At 34.0% G+C, this 26,345-nt stretch overlaps 1 protein-coding gene across 4 annotated transcripts in view; it reads left to right on the top strand.

Moving 5' to 3' along the window:
* The window catches only part of PLOD2 (procollagen-lysine,2-oxoglutarate 5-dioxygenase 2), an 87,854-nt gene extending 61,662 nt beyond the window's left edge, over positions 1–26,192 (top strand). For 2 of the 4 annotated variants that reach the window (XM_070577593.1, XM_070577591.1), the window contains exons 8-20: positions 6,171–6,272; positions 9,365–9,490; positions 11,193–11,314; positions 12,752–12,856; positions 14,674–14,799; positions 16,501–16,642; positions 17,793–17,855; positions 18,829–18,942; positions 21,535–21,600; positions 22,933–23,037; positions 24,215–24,361; positions 24,468–24,593; positions 24,762–26,192. In XM_070577593.1, coding sequence (XP_070433694.1) covers positions 6,171–6,272; positions 9,365–9,490; positions 11,193–11,314; positions 12,752–12,856; positions 14,674–14,799; positions 16,501–16,642; positions 17,793–17,855; positions 18,829–18,942; positions 21,535–21,600; positions 22,933–23,037; positions 24,215–24,361; positions 24,468–24,593; positions 24,762–24,917 — 1,500 coding nt within the window. In that variant the 3' untranslated portion in view covers positions 24,918–26,192. The remainder of the gene's footprint in view (positions 1–6,170; positions 6,273–9,364; positions 9,491–11,192; positions 11,315–12,751; positions 12,857–14,673; positions 14,800–16,500; positions 16,643–17,792; positions 17,856–18,828; positions 18,943–21,534; positions 21,601–22,932; positions 23,038–24,214; positions 24,362–24,467; positions 24,594–24,761) is intronic. The other 2 variants (XM_070577594.1, XM_070577592.1) reach the window with 1 other exon arrangement.
* Positions 26,193–26,345: the final 153 nt, after the last annotated feature.

Genomic DNA, 26,345 nt, shown 5'->3' with positions numbered 1-26,345 from the left:
GAAAGAAATTCAGGGGAAAGCCCACATCGGCAGCTTCTCCACCATCAAAACGGAAGGTTCCCCTTCTCCTCTGGCTAATCTTTCCACCTTCCTTTTCATCCCATTCCTGTCTCCTACAAATTAATCTTCTCCTGTGCTCTGCCTTCTCTAATCAATTTTCCCAGCTCTGTTCTCTCCTCATCAGCATTTTAAAGACCCTCAAGTCTTTCCCATCCTATAAACAGAACAGAACCTAAGCCAACACAAACTGAAACATCCTCCTCAACCCACCGTGCCTTCCAGCCTGCGTGTCTTTTCTCCTCCTCTTCACAGCCAAACTGCTTTGAAGTAGAGACATCCCACCGGCACCACTGTTCCTCTTCCCGCCACACCAGGAAGTGCTCCTGTCAAGGTCTCTTGTGACATTCTTGTTGGGTAGTAGACAGTTGTCAGTAACTTCACCCAAAGGTAATGTTTGACCTCGTCAATCCCCTTCAGTCCTACTTGAAATACTGTTTCCTTTTGTTTCCATGATGCTCTGCTGGTTTGTCTACTGATTTTCTGGCCTTTCTTCTTAAATCTCTTTTTTCCTCTCTTTCTTTTTTTAATATACATTTTTAAAGTTTAGCACTTGCTATGTGTGGAGGTCGGGGCCGGGGGTAAGCTCTCCCTGTTCCGATTTATTAAGTGTTCCACAGCTCTCCACGGAGGCCTCCTCCTTTTCTCTTCTACACGCATTTCTGGAGTAATTTGCTTCAGTCCCATGTCAGCAAATCCTCTCCTGACGCTGATGATTTTCAGATCCTTGCTGTGTGTCCTGTATCTTTCCTGAGCTCCAGGTCTAAATACACCTTTGGTAGATTTATTTCTGTGTCGTATAAGATCCAGAGTTCAAGATTTCCAGTTCTGCTTTCTCTTCCATCCAGTTGGTTAACCAGAACCTGGGTTTTGTTTTGGCTGTAGTTGCTTGCCAAGAACTTGCTCTTCCAAACCAACAGCTGTCCCTTCTAACTCTGGTGTGTGGTCGTTTATCTAATTTTCTCTGTGCCCAAAGCAGCTTCCTTAGTTCAGGCCACCTGCAATCTACCACCTTATCTACCCCACCACTCTTGATACCACAAATATCCACGCACACGTTTCTCATACTGTCATTCTCTCCCTCAGCTCCTGCCATACTGAGTGACTTTCAACTTCACAAACATTTCACGTTGCCTCTGTCTGCAAGTCTTCTGTACGTGCATTTCACTCACTCTGGAATCCCTGCCCTCGTTACAACCCACTGTACCCCAAGTCCTGTTCATCTTTAGGTGGTAGCTTAGTCTTTGCCCCTCAGGTCTCTGCATGCTTTTATAATACCTAAAACTTCTTCCATCACAATACATACCACATGCTGGATGGGGAAGGAAATTACATGTCTTTGTGTCTTCCTTATTTACTGGGCCTTTAGCCTAAGAATTACAGAAATGACATCTATCCTGTTGACTTTTGTTTCCCCAAGGTCAGCACATCTGTAGCGTATATTAGCCTTTCAATAAATCATAATTAAATGTCAGAGTCTATAAACAATCTAAAGACCTAGAATTATTCTTGGGAGTGGTAAAGCAGATATTTTTCTGGCAGGGCAAAAAAGTCTTAAAATTGCTGTGGGTTGCCATAACTATCCTTGAGCAAATTTGATAGATGGGCCAATTTTGTCTCTGAAGCCCTTTACAGTGTGTGTGTGTGCATACGTGTGTACGCATGCGTGCATGAGCATGCTTGCGGTTTCTGTGTTAGCCATCTGTCTGATACCCTTGGCACCAGTCAGGCAAGTGCTGTTCTAACCAGACATTGCTTGTAACTAAATAGTGTGCTATTTCTCTTTGGTAATGTAATATTTTAATCAGATTTAAATGTCTTTAAAGAGGAAGCTTGGTCCTGAGAATCTAGCTATTGTGGGTAAGGCCTAATGGTTTTCTGATTTCAAAGTGATCAATTCCTTCCAAATCCCCAGGAGAACACTGACTGGAGCTTTCCTAAGTGACTGAAGATCTCTCATAAGAAAAGGGGCGCTAATCCTTAAGCATTTAGGAAGGCTGTGGGGACCAAGAAATTTGAAGTCTTCCGGGAAACATTCTCAGTTTAGGCTATCTCTGTTTCTGGGCTTTCAAGCAGTCTCATGATCCTATTATATTTTCTCTGACATAATCCTATTTAGTCTATCTTCCTACAATTCTATTTGGCAACCAAAACTGAAGTAAGCTTTTTATGATAAAAATTATATTTGGTATAATACAAAAATTTGAGAAAAGATTATATAAACAAGTATTCAACTAATGCTCATACTTTATTTAATAATGTTATGTTAAATAGAGGCACATGAATATATCACATTTTCTTCTGTGTCCAGGTTAATGGGGAAAGAAAGTATATTACTCTTTACATACAAATTTTTCTTTTAACCTTCATAAAGGTGAAAAAAAATTTTATATGAGCTTCTGTAAGTTAATTTTACTTATTATTTTATTTAGCAAGGGATGATTATAACGTCCATAGTTATGAGACATAATATTGAACTAAATGCTTTAATATGTAATTCACTTTTTCATTTAAAAATATACACATAATCTGTAAATGATAGATTGTTTATAGTGTGTTTATAGACCAAAGTATGTAACGATGAGTTTATTTCTTACTTTCTCTAAATCTCGTGCTATTAGGAAGAACAATTTTTAAATTATAAGTAATTTAAAAAATCACATATAATCCCACTACCCTCCCATATTGTTTTCATTCACTGCTGCTTTCAGTTTTTATGTCCTTTCAGTATGTATCTATGAACATTCATATTTTTCATTTGTTTTCATAATGTTGTATAAACAACTTTCTGTTTTTTAATGAATATTTTGTTTGAAATATGTTTCTGCATTTATTCTACATAATTATTCTCATACTGGTCTAGAAACAAATCTAATATAAATTAGTTTTTAGATAGAAACTATAATTTCTGTTTTTAAGCTTTACTTTTTATTCCAGAAGCTTATTTAGTGTTAGTACCCCATCATAAGATGCTTATTCTAATACCTAACCTTTTCTTTTAAATATCAGATAATATACATCTTAAGGTAGTCATTATGATATTGGTGGTATTTCTATACAAATAAAAGTTAGAAGATCAAATCACCTAATTTGCACATGAAAACAAATCATTTCTGAAACTAATTTGATTTGCAATAAAAATAGGGATCTTAATTTTTTGCATAAAACCCACAATGTTAGGGTCACTATGACCTTGAATAATTGAATGATTTGAAAATAAAAAAGAAAGAAAGGAAGAAAAAATTTGGTTGGAAAGTTTCTCTGCCAGTGAAATGACATCATCCTTGGAAACATTGCGGTATTGTGAAAGAAGGATCAGGAAAGTACTACCACCTAGTAGCTGGGACAGCCGAGAACAGCCTAACGACATAAACAGCCGTCTGCACTTTCCAAAGCTGCCAGCAGGACTGTCTGCAGTTTTTAATGGAGAGAACAGATGTAAGGGAGGGTGGGGGTGGTGGATAACTTCTGCCTGTGTGGTGAGAGATCCAAAAGAGGGAGGTTTCCAGTCAAAAGTAATGTTTTTAAAATATCTTAATTATGTATAAAAATTGAATTGAGGCTAAAAAGTAGAAAGCAGAAAAGTTACAAAGTAAAGTTTTAATTTTGAAAACTAAAAGTAATGCCTTTTATGCTCTAACCTTTTAAAAAATATCAATCATTTTCATAGTCACATAGGGATTCTAATAGACTGGTAAATAATTCATGAAATAAATATTTAATTTTTTATAAGATTTCTGAGATGAGGAAAGTATCAGTCTTTATATATACATGAGAATTTTAGATATGGCCAACTATCTGGGGGATTTTTTTTCTTCTTTAAAAAAAATATTTCCCAGGATATTTTAGACAGAACTGTATATTTCCCTCTGGGCTTTTTAAAGATCTCTTTTGGAAATAATGCATAATGAAGTATCCATTTTCACATGTATCTCTTTATTTTCTTCCTTCAAAACCATAATCTTTTGTGGAACATGAATGATTAAATTAATGTTTGCGTTTGTAATTTGACAGCAGTAAAATTTTTTGTTTTTATTATAGAGGCACATTAAAATGACCACATTGACTCTTGAAATGTTATTAATGAATGCCATAACTACGTATTTCCTGCCTTGTAATTTGTTTCCTGAATTATAATTTAATTCAAAAGAAATGTGAGTTACTTGTCCATTACTTCTTCTTGTGTTATACAGATTAAATGTAACTATGTCTACGATATCTGTATTACACAAAGATTTTCCCATTGTAATTAATGCTGTACTTGTTTTACCAGAATTTTTTCAGTTTTAATACAATAGAAATATCTGGATGGAATCCCAGATATATGTGTGGAATCTGGTAAAATGGTACTGGACTAATTTACCTCATCTGTTCTACACCTTAAGATCTCTTTTAGAGTCTTAAGAAGCTAAAAGAATCCACTTGTCACTTCTATGCATTTTGACTATCATATCTAATGGATAGACATTTTTTCCTTTGAGTTCATCTCACCTTTCCAATGAAGAGTTAATGATTATATAAGCATAATGAAGATTAGAGGTGCTTCCTTTTAAAAGTAATATAAAGTCACAGCCAAAGCTAGTTTGCTACATGTTCACTGTGTTGAGGTGAAAAAATGTTTGTGAAAAGAAATAATAAAAAAATAAAAAAGTATGAATGAATGTTCATACTACTATAGATATTAACATTGCAGTAGAAAGTAATTTTTTTTAAAATAAATCAGCAGAATTTTCCTAAAAATGTTCAAACTCTATGGATATACGAGATTCATTTGAGGGCTTAGAGGATATCTTATAGTGCTTCCCTCTCCTCCATCCATCTTCCCTCATCCTCTCCTTCACCCAAAAGATATGCAAGGACACAGATTTTACAGGTAAAATGAATGCCAATAGATGGTTAAGGACAAGGGGAGATAGGTCACAAAGGAAATCCTCTGAGGATCTGAAAGGGGTAGGTGGGGAAGCAATGTTGTACTTTACTGTTGATAGGATGTATGGGGTGGCTATAATTAGGAGCTTGTTCTAGATCTGTTTTAGTCTGCAAACTTTCTTTTCCTGAAGTCAGTACCCCTTATTCACTGCCAGAAAGCATAGTTTATTATAGGTAGCATAGTTTTCTGCCTTTTGGTGATAAAGTTTGTGCAGTATTTGTTTTGTATGGTACTGTTGGTAAGAGGTCACACTGTCACTGCCCCATTCACTGTGTCTGTGCTGAGCCTTTAAACATATTTATCTTGTTATTAAATTACTGTTCACAAGATGGTTTTTTGTGTTGTTTTGCCAGTAAGTCTCATTAGCCCACTTAAATCTGTGTGTTTCATTGTTTGACATATTTTCTTAATTGTCTTTTCTGGTGTTATTCCTTATATAATGAAATAAATGACCTTTATTACTTTATGCATTTTTTGGCATTTCTAGACAAAGTTTGTCCTGCTTTATGAGTCATAGTCTGGAGAGAACTTTGTTCAATATGTGCATCTAGGTGATAAATATTAATAGAATTATTAAAGGAATATACCCAGTTTACATGTTTATAGAATGAAAGTGATACCAAACATCTTAATCTCAAGTTCATGTGCTGATGCAAAATAAGTCAATAATTGAGACACATGCTTGGAGATGGAGAAAGTTTTATTCAAATTGGCCAAAACGAGAAGATGGGAGGATAGGTTCTCTCAAATTCACCTAAACAAAAGATGAAAGCAAGGGGTTTTCATAGAATGCAAGGGGCTTGGGAGGTGGAGTTTTGGAGAAAGAAAGGGGAAATCCATGTTTCTTTCACTCCAGATAAGCCCCTGGGCAATCAGACTTCTTGGCACCAGCAGCAGCTGGGGGCTGGTTATCTGATGGTTGGAACTTCCTTAAAGGCATTCTTTTTCTTCTGAAAATCAAGCTGATAAATCCTTGTGACCCTTGAGTCACTCTTCAGATTAAACAAGAAAACAGCAAATTAACAAGATTAACTTCTTTTTATTTGTGACTGTGTTAGGAACAAGGTCCAAGGGTAATCAAGCTCTTACTGAGTATTTACAGTAACCCTCAGGTACCTGAGTTCAAAAGCACATTGAGGGGAGAGGCTGATTTTTGTTAATACAGTTTTCCTTCATTTACTAGATTCTCCTGAATTATTTTGGAAACTATGTACCTAATGCGTGGACACAGGATAAGGGCTGCACTCTTTGTGAATTGGATACAATTGACCTGTCTGCAGTAAATGTAAGTAGAATTGACTGTGTGTGAAATGCAGTAATAAAAAGTATATTGTCATGAAATACAGTGACTTGTGGAAAAAAAAAAGGGCACATTATTTTATAGTTTTGATAAGAGGGTAGAGAATGGATTTATAAAGCTAAAATAGGATGACTCAGAAAATTGTTAGATTGGTGTATTTCTGAAATGTTTCTGAAAGCAAAACCATCTAATAATCTACCCCCGTGAAAGGGGCGAAGTTTTTAATATTTAACAGCCTGCTGTGATTGGGTATTCTTGTTTTGTTTTACTCTGCTAACTAGGTCAAAGCATTAAGGAAAAACAATGGTTACAGTGCTCCAGCGTTTGTATTGACTAATTTTGTCTGTGTTTGATTTTCAAACTCAATGATTTAAAGAGTAATAAATGATTATATAACTAAGGACTGTTTTAAGTATTTTACATATGTAACCCATTTAAACTTCGCAAAATCCCTTAAAAAGTAGGTAGTACTGTTGACTGAGTTTTACAGGTGAGGAAACAGGTTTATACAGGTTAAGTAACTTGTTGAGGGCGCACAATGTTTTTAAGTGTTGGAGGTGGGGTTTAGATTTAGGCAGACTGGCTCCACACCCTGTCTTCTTGACCACTGTGCAATTTTGCCTGGATGTCATGTACATATTATATACCAGGCACGGTGCTACTTATATATATTTTTCATAGACAATTACAGCTATGGCTTATCATTTATGCTTTGAGGTTAAATGAGCAATTGGAAATTATTATTATTTGTCTGTAATACATTTTTATACACTCTTCTTCTGTCATCAGCCAGAGCAGAGCAGTTTTAGGATATCCTATAGTAACATTTTTCTTCCAAAAAATTGCTCTTATATCTTAGAAGACTTTTATGTGTATGAACAATTGGAATCCAGGTATGATTTTGTCATTAAGGCTGATTCTTTCCTTCAGTCACCGTAGGTTTATTGACAATCTGCAGCATGCCAGATAAGTAGAACCCATGTGGGCAAAAATAAAATTCCCAGTAATACAGCTCTGGGAACTCCTGGACCCTCACACGTACAAAATACTCTCACTGTAAAACACTAAAGCTCCTGAATTAAATAGTTTCTGTTCTTATTACTGTCTGAAAGGAGGATAAAGAGTAACTTGTGCACATATAGGAGCTTCTGAATAGAGCCCTATTTTACTTGAAAATAAGACTTTTTGGCCAGTCTCTCAAATAACAAACTGAATGTTTCCTCTCTGGAAAGAATGCCAGAATATTTCTGAATGAAGCTGCATCATGAAGATGTTTAAAAGTCATCTTGATCTTTTTTGCAGAAAGTAATATTGTCCTCTGGAGGGAGAGTTAATACTTTCTGTTTGGTTCTCATTTTCATAAACTTTCTGGTGCAAAGATAGAAAAATATTTATATTAAAATGTTTTTATTTTATCTTATTTTTTGCTATTTACATGCTATACAGGAAAGCCATTCTATTATGAAAAATAAATTTCTTGTGTTTCATATGTGTAGTTATTATGCAATAGAGATATAAAAATTAAAATTATGTAGGTAGTTAAGATCTCAGGTCTACCATATTGTTAGATGTGGGCCGTAGACAAGGTTCTTTATATGTAAAAACAACAGTGGCTGTCTTAGAGGGTTGGGAGGTGGGTTAAATCAAATTATGTATTTCTCTATATGATATTTTATATGTATAAACTTTATATATGCGTGAAGTGCTAAGCCTTCAATAAATGTTAACAGTTGTATGGTTGTTATTGTTGGCATGTAGGAATGAATTTAGATTGATAATGGAGATGTAGCATATTGAAGCCCAGTTCTTTACCTGCTAAATTATGTGTTCTGGGTTGCTTAACTTCTCCAAATCCCATTTTCCTCACGTGTAAATTTGGGTAATAAATAACTTCTAAGATTATTATGAAGTTTACATGAAATGCATTATCTCATTTGGTAAGGGGGAGTTTTGATCCACTTTTTACTTATTTCTGCTGTTGAATTGAGAATTCCTAGAGGGTAGATATTTTGTCTTTGTTTGTTCATTTAGTAATAAATATTTGGGTGAGTGCGTGAATGGATAAAGAAGTGCAACAGTCTACCAGGTGTACTTCAATGCAAACAAATGTGAAGTTATGATCCAGAAAACAGAGGAATGTGTGAAGTTCCATGTGTGAAAAGATGGGGGAGGGGTACCTAATTCAGCATTTAACATATGTGGTACTTTTAAAAATCTTTAATCCTTAAATTCAGGCTTTGAGAAATGGTTTTAAAAAGGCCTTATAAAGAAATATTTCATGGAGTTCTGTAATAGCACTATTACATGGTCATTCACTTACCTTTCTGTCTTCCCCAACCGTTTGTAAGTTTTTCAAGCCAGCAACTTTCACTCCTTTTTCTGTATTTGTCACAAGGACTGACAAATATAATGGGTATTTCAGAAGTTTTCATGCAATGGATGAAAGATAAAGTGTTCCCCAAAACCTACTCAAACAGGATTTAAGAAAGTATATGAAAATAGGAACAAGAAGATACAATATATTTGTGAAAGAAAATAGCTTTCTTTATATATAATATAATAATGAAGTTAAATGAGATTTAAGGAGATATTCAATGATGGAAACAAATGTTCGAGTCCTTCATGATTGCTTTATTTGAGCTGCAAATTAACAGCTGAACTTCCAAACCATGGAAACAAAAAGAGAAACACAGTTAGCATTCTGGCTTCTTAGATGAGGCTGTCAAAATAGATTCAGATCTGCAGGCAGTTTCTTTAAGGACTATCATAAAGGAAGTGTTGAATGGTAGAGTAGGCAATATCCTTAATTACATCCATATCATAAATATGACAGAGAGTTTCCTCTTCAAATCTAAGTCATAATACCGAGACAAGATTGAATAAAATCACTTTGATGTTAGGGGTCAACAAAAATGTATTTCAAGGGTTAGAGAATTGCCATGGGGCCATGCAGATTCAGCAGCTTAATTGAACTGGCATTCTAGTATAGTTTATGTTGTGTTGATTAAGACTTGATTAGCATTTAAAGTAAAACCACACTAACAATAACTTTTTTGTGTGTTTGCTATAAAACAAAGGTCCATCCAAATGTAACAATAGGTGTTTTTATTGAGCAACCAACTCCTTTCCTACCTCGATTTCTGAACCTATTGTTGACACTGGATTACCCAAAAGAAGCACTTAAACTCTTTATTCATAACAAAGTAAGTATTTTAAAAATGAATATTTTATGTGAAAACTGTTTTTGATCTTCTTTGGAACTATTTGTTATTATTTATGTATGTCTAAAAAAGTCCACTGGGCTAAATTCAGTGGGGGAATTTTGGAGTACTTACTACTGCCCTGCCTGTTTAGAACCTGAGGATTTTAGAGTCCAGAAACTAGTATCATAATATTGGGATGAACCACATGAAACTCAATTTTTTGTAAATCAAAAATGGTTGATTATCAGCCATTATTTTCCTGTGGCTCAACTTAATATATAATGAAGAAATGTCAAAGCGCTGTATTTGGGTTGCTTTTGGTTAGTTCTGGTACTTTCTTTTCTAGAATTAAATTGTTTGCAGCGTATAATAGTACCATAACATCACAACTTGAAATAGCTTCCAGATAGAGTATTGTTTTGATTAATCACACATCGGCATGTTCTTCCCCAAAAGACTGTGATATTGTCATTTCCTTCAAAAATATTCAGAACCTCCCAAATACCTCCCACATATAATCTAAACTCAAAGACATTTTCCCTCAGTATTTTGCTTGCCTCTTTCCTGTTAAAACAGTTGGTATTTAACATCAGCTAGAAAAACTTACTAACTGTGAAGTTAAAGTCTTTAAGTTAAAACTTAAAAGCTGTGAAGAATGCTGTTTTCTCTTCTCTTCTCATACTATTTGTTTAACATTGTTTTTTCTTCCTAATGTACATGTCAGCTAATCATTTGCCTTTCTCAGAGAATATTTTAAATGTGCAAAACACTAGCTAAAATAAGTTTAAAAGGTTGAATCATTGAGCATTTGCTTTGGAAAATGCGTTGTAATATATGTACTTAACGTTAAATTATTTTGTTTTTATGTATTGTGTCTTTTATTTGTATTTTTCCTGCTTTCGTAACACCTACAACTCCTTGATCATAGGAGTTTTTGTCTTTTCTTCTTCTATTTAAAGTTAACCTATGCAGCTTTTATGTGATAAGTAGTTTTAACAAGCTATGAAAAGTTTTCAAAACTACTTAGTGAGACTAGATACATAAAAAGCTCAGAAATGCTCTAATGATGGATACAGATAATCTTATCTAAATTTTAGCACAGTTGAATCACACTAATTTGATGGCTTTTATGTTGATAATTTTCCCATTATATTTCCCTGTCAAAAAAATGTTGTTAAACTTTCCCCTCTTTTTGTAAAAGCACAATTTTATTTATAAGTTTCTTTTTTAATCTCTGGCTTTAAAGAATCTTGTGATATTTATTTTATAAAATATGATTATTTATATTTACAACTTATATTAATATATTAGATTTAATAGACATTTTTTATGAATATTTTACAACACATGTCCATTCTCAGGCCATCAGTTATTTTTTTCTCTTGAGTTAGAAACATTTTATAGCACCCAGAATTTAAATATTTATGCAAGGACCTGTCTAGGAGTAGATGTTAAAAGAGTTTTGAAGTATCTTCTCTTTAAAAAAATATTGATATGTATCTATTTTAGATTCTTATGTGACATTTAAGTGATATTCAAATGTAACATGTTTAATATGGTTATCATTTTGTCTGTAACTGAGTGAGTATTAGAATTGTGGAATTTACAGCTTTGAATATGAACCCATCCCTACTTATGAATACTTCGGTCATCTTACTCTCTTATTTTCTCACTAATTTTCTATTGTTTAAATATGTTACAGGAAGTTTATCATGAAAAGGACATCAAGATATTTTTTGATAAAGCTAAACATGAAATCAGTACTATAAAAATAGTAGGACCAGAAGAAAATCTGAGTCAAGCCGAAGCCAGAAACATGGGAATGTATGTTTTAATAAATTTAAATTGAACAATTTCTACTAAACAAACTTTAAAAAAAAAACTTTTCTTTAAAATTAGTACCCTAAACTTCGATGTCTCAAAAGTGTGTGTGTGTGTTTCTGTGTGCATGTGCAAGAGCGCCTCTACTGTTAGACTATGTCTATGTTTGTATATATTTTCATGTAAAGGGCCATGGAATCTATTTACGTTTTTCTTTTAATGACTAAGAGTCAACAGATTTAATCAAACTATTAGTGAACTTCAGATCAAGATTAAAGAAAAAGTACTCTGACAAATGAATAGTATGATGATGTAGCAGTGATTTAAATGTTTACTATCGGAAGGTTGTGTGTAGTAAAAATGTGTGTTTCAGGCTGTGGGGAACAAAAGGTATTCCTGCTTTCTAGTTACCTACTGATCTAGATAATAATGTAACACTCAGAAGAAATGTTTTAGGTCCTTTGTTTAGCCCTTTTAATACTTCAGACAGATTACTGTACAACTCTGGTAATAGTAAAAACCAGCATTTATTTGGTGAATGTTAATTGTATATGGCAGGCAGTGGGTTAAGAGCTGCTGATAAAAGGTTGATAAGTCATGGGGACTTCTCGTCAGGAGATGTGCTTATCTCACGCTGTGGAAGCGCAGGGCCCAGAGTGACGGATACTGCCTGGTGTGGGAGGTGAAGGGATGGGCGGGAAGACAGGCCTTGGAAAAACCAAACAGATGTTACTACTAATGGTACCATAACTTATTCACTGGAGAATCCCTTGGGTCCACGTTCAGAACTCATTTTTCTCTAATTTTTTGCACAATTTTAACAAGCTGTCCTGCCTAGTGTCCTGTTTGACAGTTGCTGAGAAACAAGTGTGGTATGCAGATACACGCTGGCAAAAGCAGAAAGTGATAACTGGGACCAGCAGTGAGGGAGGGGAGCTCAGAGAGAGAGAAGCCCCAACATGGAGGCCATGGTTCCTGGGGGCGTTTCATGGGTCACGAGTGGTTCATTGCTTGATGTTCCTGACGCTGACGTGACAGGCTCTACCACGAACAGCCTGCAGCACAGCCCGTGTCCCCTAGGAGGCAGGGGAGCAACTATCTCAGAACGAGTCCTGTGCAAATCAAGTGTAAAAAGTCTTAATACCTGAAGAGTTACACACTTGTATCTCCAAGATTCCCTTACAACTGAGTTGTTGAATATCTACGAGATTTTGCCCTGTGTGCGTGTGTGTGATTCCAGCGTTGGTGTGTCTGTGAACATCTGTGTTGATAAATTGACCGTTTTGAAATTTAAGACAATATTTATCTTTTTGTTTATCTTACTATTTTGATTAGAAAAGTATGTTAGAGAAACCTTGTTTTACGTATAAGCTTTATGTTATCATTTTTCAACCAGAAAATATTCATTTTATCTAATTCTTATTTCTTTTACCATGTCAGGGATTTTTGCCGTCAGGATAAAAACTGTGACTATTACTTCAGTGTGGACGCAGATGTTGTTTTGACAAATCCAAGGACTTTAAAAATTTTGATTGAACAAAACAGGTACTGTATAAAATTCAGTGTTGATTTATTTTTAAAATGATAATCATTTTCTGCATCTACATGGACACACTATAATTACTTATCTATGTTTAACAAATTGAGGAGACCCACACCGAGTTATTTTCTACACCTTATTAACTTTCAGTTCTAGTTAATTAGTTTTCTTTTAAAGGAGTCAAATAGAAAAGAACCTCATGAAAATTAGAATTCTTTAATATTAGTTACAATCACAAATGCAATGTTTGTTGGGCCTACTTTTCTGTTTAACGTTACATGAAATCATGATATATCTGATACTAATAAAATTTGGAACTGCATTTTTCTCTGTAGGTAATTTTAAAGTAAAATTTCATAAAACTTCTGACCTAAAAGGTTATTGCAAACAGAGATGTAGTTCTTAGAATTTGAAAGAAATATCAGAGGTACAAATTATTCCACAGCCAGATCTGTGGTTTTATTTAATACTGAACTGATTATCTCTGGGCAGTATCTGTTTTCAGTTAACTGAGTTGGAATGGGAAAAAGACAGTGCCTATACCAGCTTATAACGATACTAATCTTCACTTGTTGATACTGCTACTACTGATAATAACATTATTAATACTACTTAGAGCCCACCTTTAACAAGTGCTTTTTAAGTGCCAGGTATTCTTCTAAGTATGTTTACATATATTAACACAATTATTTTGCATAACAGATAGAATGGTTAACAGTGAACTGTTAGAATTACAGTTTTTATTTTGCTGAGTAAAATGTATAAGAACTCTATTATGCCCTATTAACCCACCCTATATATAGTATGATTGTGTTTTTTTGTTGTTTTTGAGGAAGATTAGCCCTGAGCTAACATCCGCCTCCAGTCCTCCTCTTTTTGATGAGGAAGACTGTCCCTGAGCTAACATCCGTTGCCAATCTTCCTCTTTTTTTTCTTTTTTTACGTGAGCTACCGCCACAGAATGGCCGCTAACAGACGAGTAATGTAGGTCCACACCCAGGAAACGAACCCAGGCCACTGTCAAAGTGGAGTACACCAAACTTAACCACTAGGCCACTGGGGCTGGCCCACGAAATAGTTTTTTTGTGGAGAATAGTTCATCCATAGACTTCCTCTTGGAGGAGTTGTGGAGTTGTGTGGGCTTTTCTTAAAAATTGTGTGACACCACTGCAGTTCACTTCATTTTAAAAGTAGTTCTAGAGGAACCTCAGATTTTGTTTTTCTACAATAGTTAAAGGACCAGAAAAATACTCAGTGTTGCCAGGGCTAGCACACCAGTTTTAAAGTTGTTAAAAAAAAAAAAAGGAAACATACTTTAAAGTAATTCAGGACTTAACCATAAGAAAACTGGCCTATTTACAAATATGTCAGCCCATCTTGATTCATTTTTTTATTCAGCAAATATTTATTGGATGCTTTACTGTACCCGGGATTATTATGTCTTCCCAATGACAATGAAAATATTTGATTTCCTTTAGTGTAATTTCTGAAAGACTTAAAATAATTAAAGAATTAAGGTAGTTTCACTCTTGGCTATAAGTAAGGTACTTTTACAAGTTATTTTTATACTTTCAGTAGCATTTTCAGTTACGTTTTCTTTTTGTTACTTTTTTTAAGGAACATCATTGAAAATCAGTGTACTTACTTAAGAGAAAACATTAGGAAGAAATTCCTCTTTTTATTTTATTTCACTCTTAGGTTTTCAGACTAACTACATGTGTGTTAAATATGTTTTATATGTCATGCTAAGATCAAAACACATAATTCTGTGGTAATTTAAAAATAAATAATTACCAGGATTTGGTTTTCTCTCTCTCTTTAGGAAGATTATTGCTCCTCTTGTAACTCGTCATGGAAAGCTGTGGTCCAACTTCTGGGGAGCATTGAGTCCTGATGGGTACTACGCTCGATCTGAAGATTACGTGGATATTGTTCAAGGAAATAGAGTGTAAGTTGCTTGATTTAATCTTTTAATGGAAAATACCATAATCTAAAGACATGGTCTTGTTAGTTTCACTTAAGTTGTTTTCCTATTATCTCTTTTCTTTCTGTTTAGTGGAAATTTGAAAACCTAACAAGCACTTGGGATCCTGAAATACTAGTGTAAAATTAATATTAAAAAATTATTTTTAAAGTTCTAAATCTTCAAAGGAACGAACTCACTGTGGTGGGAAATACTAAGAGACAATATATGGTTACTATAAGTAGCCATCTTATGGTTAGAAGAGTAATATTCTTTAGTCAAAAGTTTGGAAAGGGAATTTAGTTTAGTTAATTTCTTTATTGGCCAGGATGAAGCCTGTTTTGATCACTTTTAAAATTCATAAATGAGCAAATAAAAACAACACTAACAACTCAAACCTTCCAACATTTCCTGTTGTAAGAGGTTTCATTTTGAAATAGCTAATATTCTGCTTTAAAGATCAATTTCTTCACCAGTATCTGATTTCCATTTCCAGAGCTTGAAAATAATTTACTTGCTACAAAGTGTGTATATGACTGATAGTTTTTTTCAGAGACAACAGTTGATATTTCAATTGTGATTACTTTTTAGTTTAAAAAATAGGTTTTTTTTGCTAAAGTAGTGTTAGGGAAGAATGTCATTCTTTTTTTCATCAGATGATGGAGCTGAGTGAATCAGATGTTAAGTCGTTTACCTAATTTCTCAGATATATCAGCCCAAGTGAAAAAGGAAAACATTCTTTCATGACTAAAAATATGTGCCCTTAAACTTAGAAAAAACCCCACACACTTCTTGTTGAACAGTTCAGAAGTAAAATGATGATTTACTTGTGAAAATAGTATTAGTAAATTTGAATGATGTAAATATGATAAAGGCTTTCTCTTAGGTGCAATTAAGAAGCATGATAGCTGAGAAAATGTTATGAAGATCGTATTCTGTTGTTTTAAAGTCCTTTAATTGTTTCTGGGATGATTTGTGTGGGCCATATGCCTGATAGTCTCTGTGGGTAGAGCAGAAATAAGGGTTCACAGAGTAGAATAGAGAATTCATGTTTCATTTCAGTTGCTTTAGGCGTTGTCATTGTTGTCTGAAGTGTAAGGAAAAGGATCAGGGGGAGGTTTTTGACCTAGTTTATACAAGAATACACTTCACATATGACAGCTACAGTGTTTGCCAGTTTCCGCAGTGTAAATACTTTTATCGTGGCTGATTTCAGGCTTCTGATGTGAAGACTCTGGGTGTAGACTGGGGAAGTGAAACCAACGTCAGCTCTGGGGAGCCAGTGTGAGCTGGCTCTAGCACACTACCGATTGTATGTGATTGTTTTGGTATCAAACTGCTTCATCTTAAATGGAACCACCTTCTGTACAACAAAATATTATACTCTGTAACAACTAAGTGAGGATGACAGCCAAAATGCCAAACAGATATCAACCCTGAAATGAAGTTTATCTAGGGAGATCGTGATTTAATCTCAGAAAAACGTAGTATGTACCAAGTAATCTCATATGTATATGTATATTTACGTCAAATATGAGTAAATGTGGTTGCATTTGTGTGTAATTTGATTCAATAAGTTATATATGCAAAATTTTAAAACATAAAACATTTATTTTAAAAAGATAAAAATAACCTTAAAATATTTTGTATTTGTGGTATTTTGGGATATCTTCTCTTTACTTTCAGAGGGATATGGAATGTCCCATACATGGCTAACGTGTACTTAATTAAAGGAAAGACACTCCGATCAGAGATGAATGAAAGGAACTATTTTGTTCGTGACAAATTGGATCCTGACATGGCGCTTTGCCGAAATGCTAGAGAAATGGTAGGGTATAGGATGACGGCTTGCTTGAATGTTCTTATAAGATGGCTTGCTTTCCCAGTTGATATGTTATTGTGTTTTGATGCCCTTTTTCTTTCTAATTTTTAAGTACTAGCCAATTTTTTTGATTCTGCATTGATAAATTGGGAACACTTATGGAGAATAATTTGTGAACATTTATCTGTGGAAACAATTTGAAAAATGTTAGGTTTGGTGCTTAGGCTAACTCATAAGCAATAGTAAGATTTCAATAATAAACATAGATTTGTTAGAAATCAGTTTTGCATTTTTAAGAATTCATCTTTACTCCCATTTGAAATTCTATACTGAAAACTTGACCTGATTAAAATTAGTTAGATAAACCCCAGGTGAAGTGATCATTTACACATTTAAGAAGAACATACTTTTGTTCTGAAATCAAGATCCATATTTTCTCTATCATTATTAACTCCACACTCTTAAAAAGCTGGTTCTTTACCACTAAACTGAAGAAGGGTTGATATATTAGTATATTTAATCTATGTGAAAAATTAATGATACATTGCTATTCTACAAATATATTTTCATTATAAAACTAAAGTGACTGTAGAAAATGTTTTTCAAAATGTATAAATATGTTTTAAAATGTATTTATATGGTTTTGTGTTTTAGAAATGATTGGGCTATTTTATTCAAATTTAAATAAGCAAATGTGATTTGGGGAAAAATCAGAAAAGTTGGCAAGTATTTTTTCTTAGTTTAATAAGGCATGTGTTGTTTGAATATATTTGTTTTTCCTACAAACCTGTGTGCACTGTTACATTGAATATCCTCAGTACCTGTGACTGTTTTTTGTGCTCATGTTTGGCTAATTTGACTCAACAGCGCATCCTGGAATGGCCTCTCTTACACATTTTTTTTCCTTTGTCTTAATTTTGTGTCTAATGAAAGTTCTACTAAGGAATGAGCTTGGATTTATGTTTGACCCAAAACAAAGAAAGGGCTGGAGATGTTTCTTTCTGTGCGCTCTAAGCTTTGCTTGTCCTGCATGTTGTCTATGAAGGACATTTCACAATGTCAGCTTTTGATCAAGGGCTGCTGTTTTGATTTACCTAAGAATACCTGAGAGAGTGGGTGTGCAGGTCAACTTACCCAATGCTTCTCTTCATTTTAGACTTTACAAAGGGAAAAAGACTCCCCTACTCCGGAAACATTCCAAATGCTCAGCCCCCCAAAGGTGTTATTTTTATTTATTTTTATTTATTTAATTAATACTAGATATGGTATATTGCCTAACAGTAAAGTTTCTTTAAGAGTCTTCTTTCCATTTAGCTGGGTAAAATGTTGGTAGTCGTTGGTTCTTAATCTGTATATATGCTTGTCTGTTTGTGTGTTGGGGGTGGGCATTGTGTGATCGTCAACTCTTAGTTCTTTGGGCTGATTGACATTTTATGATTGACAGATGAGAAAGTTAAACCCAAAGGCCTTTCTCTAGTTTGTGTTTTTTTAAGGGAGAGAAGAGGTAGAAGTAAGCATAACGTACGTCTTGATTAAAATGAGATTTGGGTACTCTTCATTAATTTTTTTTTTATTAATAACTAACCCTTTTACCATTAAAACAGGTACAAAAAGAAACAAGCTTACTTTAGGGGTGTTTGCCACATTTATTTGGTTTGGGGCAAGGATGTGAGACTGATTAGCCGCCTTATAATGCACGAATAATTTGTGTGTTCAGTTTTTAAACATCAAGACAATAAAAGTATAAAACAGACTGATGAAATAATACTGACATTTGAATTCTTGCTTAAAAATGTGATGTCTTCTTTGAAAGGGAAAGAAGCCAAAAGAGGTACAATTCATTGCACTTTGGTGTCTCAAAAATATTTCTGCTTTCAAACAGGAGTTTTTTCCCCGATGTCTACATCTAGGATCAATGAGAAAGGGACAAAAACAGTCCATTCTTCCTCTTCTTTTCTTCAGTTGAGTGTCAGTGCTATCAATTAGTTTTGTGTGGTGTCTGAAGTCATAATTGCAATTTTATTTCTTTCATTGTACATCATGCATGTTTTATATGAAAAATAAAAATGCATGTTCATGAATGAAATATAAAAGTTGAAATTAATATCTCCTATGTATTTTTCCTATAGTTAAATATATTTTCTTGTACTTTCTTCTAAGATTGTTAATACTATTATTTTTTTGGCGTATAGGGTGTGTTTATGTACATTTCTAATAGACACGAATTTGGAAGACTATTATCAACTGCTAATTACAATACTTCCCATTATAACAATGACCTCTGGCAGATTTTTGAAAATCCTGTGGTATGTATTTCATACTCAACTTCATTTATTGCTTATTTTCCTATAACTCTAATTGGATGTAAATCAGTTGGATTAATAATGTGAAAATGTGGTAAGAGGCTTTAAATTTTTTTAATTATATCTTTTTAAAAAAGATATATAACTAATTATACTTCATGACCTGTAGAGTAGATGTAAACTTCACCAAGAACTTTTTTTTATTAAGACATATGTTAGATTTGGGGAAGGGAATTATCAATTTCTTTGATCTCTCCCAGTATTTCTATTTTATATATCAAAAGCACCATCAAATTTTTAATCACAATTTCAGAAAAAATGTTTACATTTTTAATATTTTAACTTATAGCAATATTACATTCTTATTTTCAGGAAGAAAATTCAAGAAGTTAGTTTGGGAAAATGCATTTTATTTTGTCATTTCGTTTATTTTTTATAACAATTCTGTGAATGTACACTAAATATAGCCAGAGAAAATTGCAGAGATTTAGCATATAAAGAAAGTTTTAGGTTGAGGAAACTATTTCCTTTTAAAGTCTAAAAAAATTATTTCTTTTCTTAAACATTTGAATCATACAAGATTTAACTCTTTTTTATCTTACTGAGACCTGTTTTCTCTAGTCAAGTTAGCACATTTATTCAAGGGGAAATGCTCTCTTGAATAATCATCTCTGTGATATTACTGTTTATGGTTTTCCCCTTGTCAATAGTAAATGTTTTAAATTACAGAATCTCAGTCCACCTGCTCAGAATTGCGTTTTATTTTGTAAGAGTAGCTGACATCTGAGAGTAGTAAATGTAATGGTCTCAGAATACTTGTTGAATAGAAAAAGAATACTTTTTGACATTTTTATATTTTAAAAGTACTTCTGTTCCATTTTAGCTGTACATCTTCATCTTTCATAGGAACTGAAAAGAGGCGTTTTTTTAATGATGAGGGTGGAATTACGTATTTTACTTTGGCACTGAGTCTCTTGGTATTTTGAGTGATAGAATTATTTGATTTCTTGTGTAATATTAGCTTCCTGAAAAAATGTCCCAAATTATATCCTGAACTGTAGACATTTGTGTAAGAATTCAAATCTTTGGAGAGGATGCAATGAAAATATCAGAAGTAAGTAGGAACTACTTTTCTTTCTGTGGCTTTGCTTTGTTCATTGGTAAATTAGCCTGATCAATATGACGCATGAAGGATACCCAAAGGAGAATATTTAATGATTATCCCATTATCAGAACTCCTCAGAAATTAGTAAAGTCACAGTGTGCTCAATGATACAGGAAAGGTGGTCTAAAATGAAAAGATAGTATTAATACCCAAATTTAAGTTCTTAGGAGCCTTTTTCTTTAACTTCAAAAAATCAATAATGGTGCATAGGAAAAAATACTTAGAGAAAGATGCTGAAATGTTATGGATGATTATTTGCTTCTAATTTTTCCTCATATTTTGGAATCAGAAGGCTAATCAATATTAGAGGGAATAATGATAAAATACACTAATTTGATCCTTATAATTATATACTATGTGTAAATGGAATTTATTAGAGAATTTGAAGATAGCTTTGGTTCTTCCATATCGAAAATGTCTGAGCTGTGTATAAGCAGGGATATGCAAAACTAAGAATGACATATGCGTTATCAGGTCTCCCCTGAAATTTGTCCTCAAAAAGTACATTTCGGACAGATGTTTTTTGAAACATACTTTGATTGGAATTATCTTGAGTCCATATCTCAATTCTTCCATGCTGGCTCCCTATATCTGTACTTTGTAAAGAGAAAATTAAGAATTTTGTTCAACAGTCTAAATGCATTTAAGAAGAGATCTTTTTGGATACTGAATCACCTTATATTTTAATTTGAAGTGATTTAATTTAGTCCCTAAATATTGGGTTTTGAAGTAAAACACTTGACCCAGGCAAAGGATTCCTTTGCTGATGTTGACAAAAAGTGAGATATCCTAATTGTGTGGTTTGTGTGTGAGAGATTGGTCAAAGAGAAGATTCGGGTCCATGAATTAGCATGAGGAAGAGCTGTTTTTCAGTATATGGTTTATACCTTAATTCCAGTAACTAAAAGAAGTGAAAGTTTTATTAACCCCGTATTCATTCTTTGATACATGTTAAAAACTGAAGTGAAGGCAGATTTTAAATACATTAACAAAATTTGTTATTTTAATGTAATTCATTATAAAAGTATAAGTAAGACCCTAGGAGATTAATTTGCTGATATTCAGTAATACTTTTTGGTAGAATTTTATCATCTTTTACTTTTAAACACACATGTATTTGCCTACCCCTGCATATATGCATAGAATATAGAATACAAATCTAATCACTATACCATTACTCAAGTTTTAAAATCCTGAGGTATAAAACTTTATGAATAAAAATTTTGTGTTTCATAGAAATATGTGAGCATACACAGAACAAGGCAAAGATTAAAAATGTAAACTGTGGTTTCTGAAAATTCCTGTTTTGTCCACTACACAGTCGTTTATAATTTGAGCAATTTCTAAAATGCGTATATTTTATATTTTCTACTAAAGTACTTATAAAAAGCTATTTGCTTTAATCTGTGCAATTGCTTTTTTTTTGGTAGGACTGGAAGGAAAAATATATAAACCGTGATTATTCAAAGATTTTCACTGAAAATATAGTTGAGCAGGTTTGTATTAAGAATTACTATGATATGTAGAGCATTTCTGCTACATTTCCAGAAGGGAATATTGTTAATGCAGTATTGCTGTAGCGGAGGATGTTGTGAAAGTGAAGAAACTGTCCTTTAGGTAAAATTCATGTGACTTAATTACCAGTTTTGCAGCCTTAAGGGTCATATAGTTGTAAAAATGTAGAACATGGAGATTAACAATAATTTTAATATCATGCCTTTTTTAAATCAGCTTCCCAAATGTTATAGCTTTCTCAAACCACTAAAAAAAGGGGACCTTTGGCAGATCTTTGGTGTAGGCCTCTTCCAAAGAAAGTTTATCTTTGAAAGAAATTGGACTCCAAGAGTCTCTCCTCAGGTGTTTTAAAAAATGAACTCAATTTGGGGCTGGCCCCATGGCCGAGTGGTTAGGTTCGCGCGCTCCGCTGCAGGCGGCCCAGTGTTTCGTTAGTTCGAATCCTGGGCGCGGACATGGCACTGCTCATCAGACCATGCTGAGGCAGCGTCCCACATGCCACAACTAGAAGAACCCACAACGAAGAATACACAACTATGTACCGGGGGGCTTTGGGGAGAAAAAGGAAAAAATAAAATCTTTAAAAAAAAAAAAAAATGAACTCTATTTTAGATTAGTGTTCCAAACTATTGCTAATACCTTATTTCAGAGAATATAAGGCATCTTTGATCCTGAGATGCTCCATTGTTTTGTGTACTGTGAGAAAGAAAAAAAAAGATACTGCCAATTAGACTATGACTTAATGTTTTGTAGTCATTTAGAATTTTTTATTTTATGTGTACCAAAAGAGCTATTTTAGACTTAAAGCATCATATGTCCTGGGGCTCTGTATACATAATAACTTTTCATTTCAATGACAAATCATAATGTAAGTCATTTTAAAAGACATTTCCAAGGGCAAGTTAACTCTACAAGTACACCACCAACTACATGCATGTGTGCATACACACACACGGCTGCACACACATACACACACACACAGTGAGGACAGAAGGAAAGTTTGTCTGAGTTTGCACACAGTGTGGATTATGACCACATCCCAACGGCTGCCTGGCCAACTAGGACTCTAAGACACATCTTGATCTCACAGATGTTAAAATGCAAAATAAAGTCTTAGAAAGCATTAAAAAGAGAACCCCCGAAACTAGTATTGTCTATAGACAATCATGTCAATAATTTTGGGCAAACTTCTTAAATAGACATCCAGAAGTGAGATGAATATTGAATATTGTGTCCTATTATTTTTGAAATATCATTTATTAGTTAAAAGACACAAAATGTTGCTCTCTTAATGGTGATGCCATGTTTTATAGCCTTGTCCAGATGTCTTTTGGTTTCCCATATTTTCTGAAAAAGCCTGTGACGAACTGGTGGAAGAAATGGAACATTATGGCCAGTGGTCTGGGGGAAAACATCATGTAAGTTGAATTTCACACAACTGAAATGTGTATGTGGGGTGGGAGGAGGGGTAAATACTTAGAGAAATTAGAGGTGATTTGTCCTTTTTGTCATTCATGTCTGAGTCCTAGACCTAAATGAATGGGCTAGCCAAGGCTGCCAGGAGAACTCTGTTTTTAGTCTAATTCTGCCACTAATTTTTTAAAATTTAATCTCTCTGGGCCTCAGTTTCTCATTTGTGTGTGTAATTTCACTGGACGGTCCCTAAGGGTCAGTGTCCCTGGGCTGGAAATGGTAAGGTAATACCTGTCTTTACTGTGTGAGATTGTCCTTCTCCAAGGCCAATTTTATTCTCTGCATTTTCACAGTGAGCTATAGTGAAAATACTAAGACAGAGCTTATCTGATTGACCGCCGAAGCAGTTTTTTGTGTAAACCTAAGAAGGAGAAATGTTTGAATGCCTTCCGTGTAATTCAATTTTGTGTTTACATTTAGTGCCAAAGACTTGGCAGGAAGTATTACTGTCTGTGGTTCAAACTGTTTCTTTTCCTCTGAGAACTCACAGATGCCAGCTCCTTAACAATACCAAAGAATTTACATGGAATACTGTGGAATATTACTGCCTCTGCTCAATTACATAGCCAAGCTAGTTGGCTGATCAGGGAGACAGAAGTTCAAAGTACAAGGAAGAATGTGAAATCAGCATGTTGCAGGCAGGGTAGTGACACGCAGGCATGAAAGGACTTTGGGTGCCAGAAAGTAGAAGTGAGGAGCAGAGCAAGGAAAGCTTGTGTTCAGTGGTAGTTCGTCCAAGGGCACATACGCTGAATCTATGCCCATCAAACAGCTAAGGCTGCTTGAAGGGTCACGGTAAAAAACTCAATTTTCAGGGGTCACAAGAGGGCTTTGGAAATCCATTTTATTTACTTTATAGTTCGAGCTCCCATATACATTAAATAAGTAGGAAAGGAATCTACTGACTTGGCAACTCTTTGCTTCATCATTGATACATTTGCAAAGCCATGTTGTCTAAGTGATTTTGATAGTTTTGCAATTAAAGCAGATGGTACACCATAATTGAACAACTGTTATTTTTATTGTCTATTATGATCTTGTGGTTGAAAAAAATTCCAAGATAATATAAATGTGAATTGCACGTGGACCACACTTTTATGATGTCATTACTGTTGTTTCTAGGATAGCCGTATATCTGGCGGTTATGAAAATGTCCCAACTGATGATATCCACATGAAGCAAATTGATCTGGAGAATGTATGGCTCCATTTTATCCGGGAGTTTATTGCACCCGTTACACTGAAGGTCTTTGCAGGCTATTATACGAAGGTAGTTATCCTCCATCCCCCTGCCTACCGCCTACCAGGTTTACACAAATGGGCAGTTTTATGTTTTTATTGATAAGCAAATCCATTGGTTTGCTTTGCTTTTTTAGGGGTTTGCGTTATTGAATTTCGTGGTGAAATATTCCCCTGATAGACAGCGCTCTCTCCGCCCTCATCACGACGCTTCTACGTTTACCATCAACATCGCGCTCAATAATGTGGGAGAAGATTTTCAGGTAATTATGGCTTTTACCTTTTACATTTTTCACAAGAAATAAGTCATTATGAAAAAGCCTTTGCCTTATTTTTTTTAGATTCTACTTACATGGCATAATTTGAGTTTTGCCACTGATAAAGAATTAAACAGAATGAACTGATACATTTATTTGCTCTGTCTCTTTCAGGGAGGTGGATGCAAATTTCTAAGGTACAATTGCTCTATCGAATCGCCGCGGAAAGGCTGGAGTTTCATGCATCCAGGGAGACTCACGCATCTGCATGAAGGGCTTCCTGTCAAAAATGGAACAAGATACATCGCAGTGTCATTTATAGATCCCTAAGTTATTTACTGCTCATTGGATTGAATTTTCTTTTGGAGTGGATGACTGGCATGAACGTGTCTTTGAAAGATGTGCTTGAAAGTTGAGAGGAGTATTTAAATAACTTCAACAGAACAGCTTCACGTTGGGCCAAACATTTGAAAAACTTCCTACAAAAAATTCTTTGATGTTTCTTAATGTCTGCTCTGAGCCTTAAAACACAGATTGAAGAGGAGAAAGAAAAAAAAGTAAAAGCAAATATTTATTTCTGTGCCTTAATGTCTCTGAAAATAATGACAATTTTCTGAATTTGTGTTTCAGTTGATAAAATATTCAGGTACAAATGTACAAGTGATGAATGAGACTAATAGTATTTTCTTATTAAAAGCCTGGAAGAATTTTATTTATCAACTTGTAGACAAAATGAATATAAATGAAAATTGGCAATTTTTGAAACATTGGAAAACTGGGGTTCTAACTGAATTTGTATGCAACTAATGGTGTAAGTACTTTTTTGACCTCCTGCGCAGGGACTTTTACAGTAGCTATTGAAGGAATACAAAGATCAATATTACACAGTGTTTTTCCTCAAGAAACTTAGTACAAAGCATGACTGAGGCCCAGATCGAGTTGGAAACGTTTTTGTTTAGATTGTGCGACAGATATTTTTTGCATTTGTGTTCGAGATCAAGCCCTCTGTTCCTTCAGAAGACTTTTCCAAGGCGGATTATGTTAGGGAGATATTAGATTTAGGGAAGCTTTCAAGCCGTTCCGTTTGTTAAAGTACATCAAGTATTGACTTAAGATCAAGTGTCCTTCAGTCAAAACAGGTTTTTTTTTTTTTAATTCTAGAAAATAATGAGGAAAAAGAAAATTTCATTGAGATTAGTAGCAGCATTTTATGATTTTTAAAAAAATTTTTTTGAGTACTTGAATTTTATATCAGGAAAATAAAGTTGATGAGCCTTTCTTCTTCCTTTTGCCCTTTGTCTCTCTCCATATTCTCTCTTTAGGGAGCGTCTTCCCTTTTTGTCTTCCCAGCATAATCTCCATTCTATCCTTCTTACTCTTTTTAGTACCTTCCCTTTATTCCACTTTAAAATATTCCCCAACACAAAAAAATTTGTGACTTGATTTTTCACCATTTCTCTGAGTAAGGTTTAAATATCCTTATTGTAGCTACTGTTTTTAACTTAAAGGTTAAACTTGAAAAAAAGGTCTAAGTCATGGTGCCAAGATTCATTTTTCTAACACCATGTGTTAGAAAATTATGAAAAATAAAATAATTTAAAATAAGTTTCTGTTGTCTTCTTTATTATTGGTGATTTGTCTTTAGAAGAGAATTTATTATGGAGTAGCCTGAAGGAATATCTGGATATAATAGGCTATCATTTTTTTATTCTTTTTGAGGAAGATTAGCCCTGAGCTAACATCTGCCACCAATCCTCC

This window comes from Equus przewalskii, chromosome 15 (genome assembly GCF_037783145.1).
Source record: "Equus przewalskii isolate Varuska chromosome 15, EquPr2, whole genome shotgun sequence".
In the NCBI taxonomy this organism is placed as follows: Eukaryota; Metazoa; Chordata; class Mammalia; order Perissodactyla; family Equidae; genus Equus; species Equus przewalskii.
Note: the sequence above shows the minus strand (reverse complement) of the source record. Positions and strands in the feature narration are given on the sequence as shown.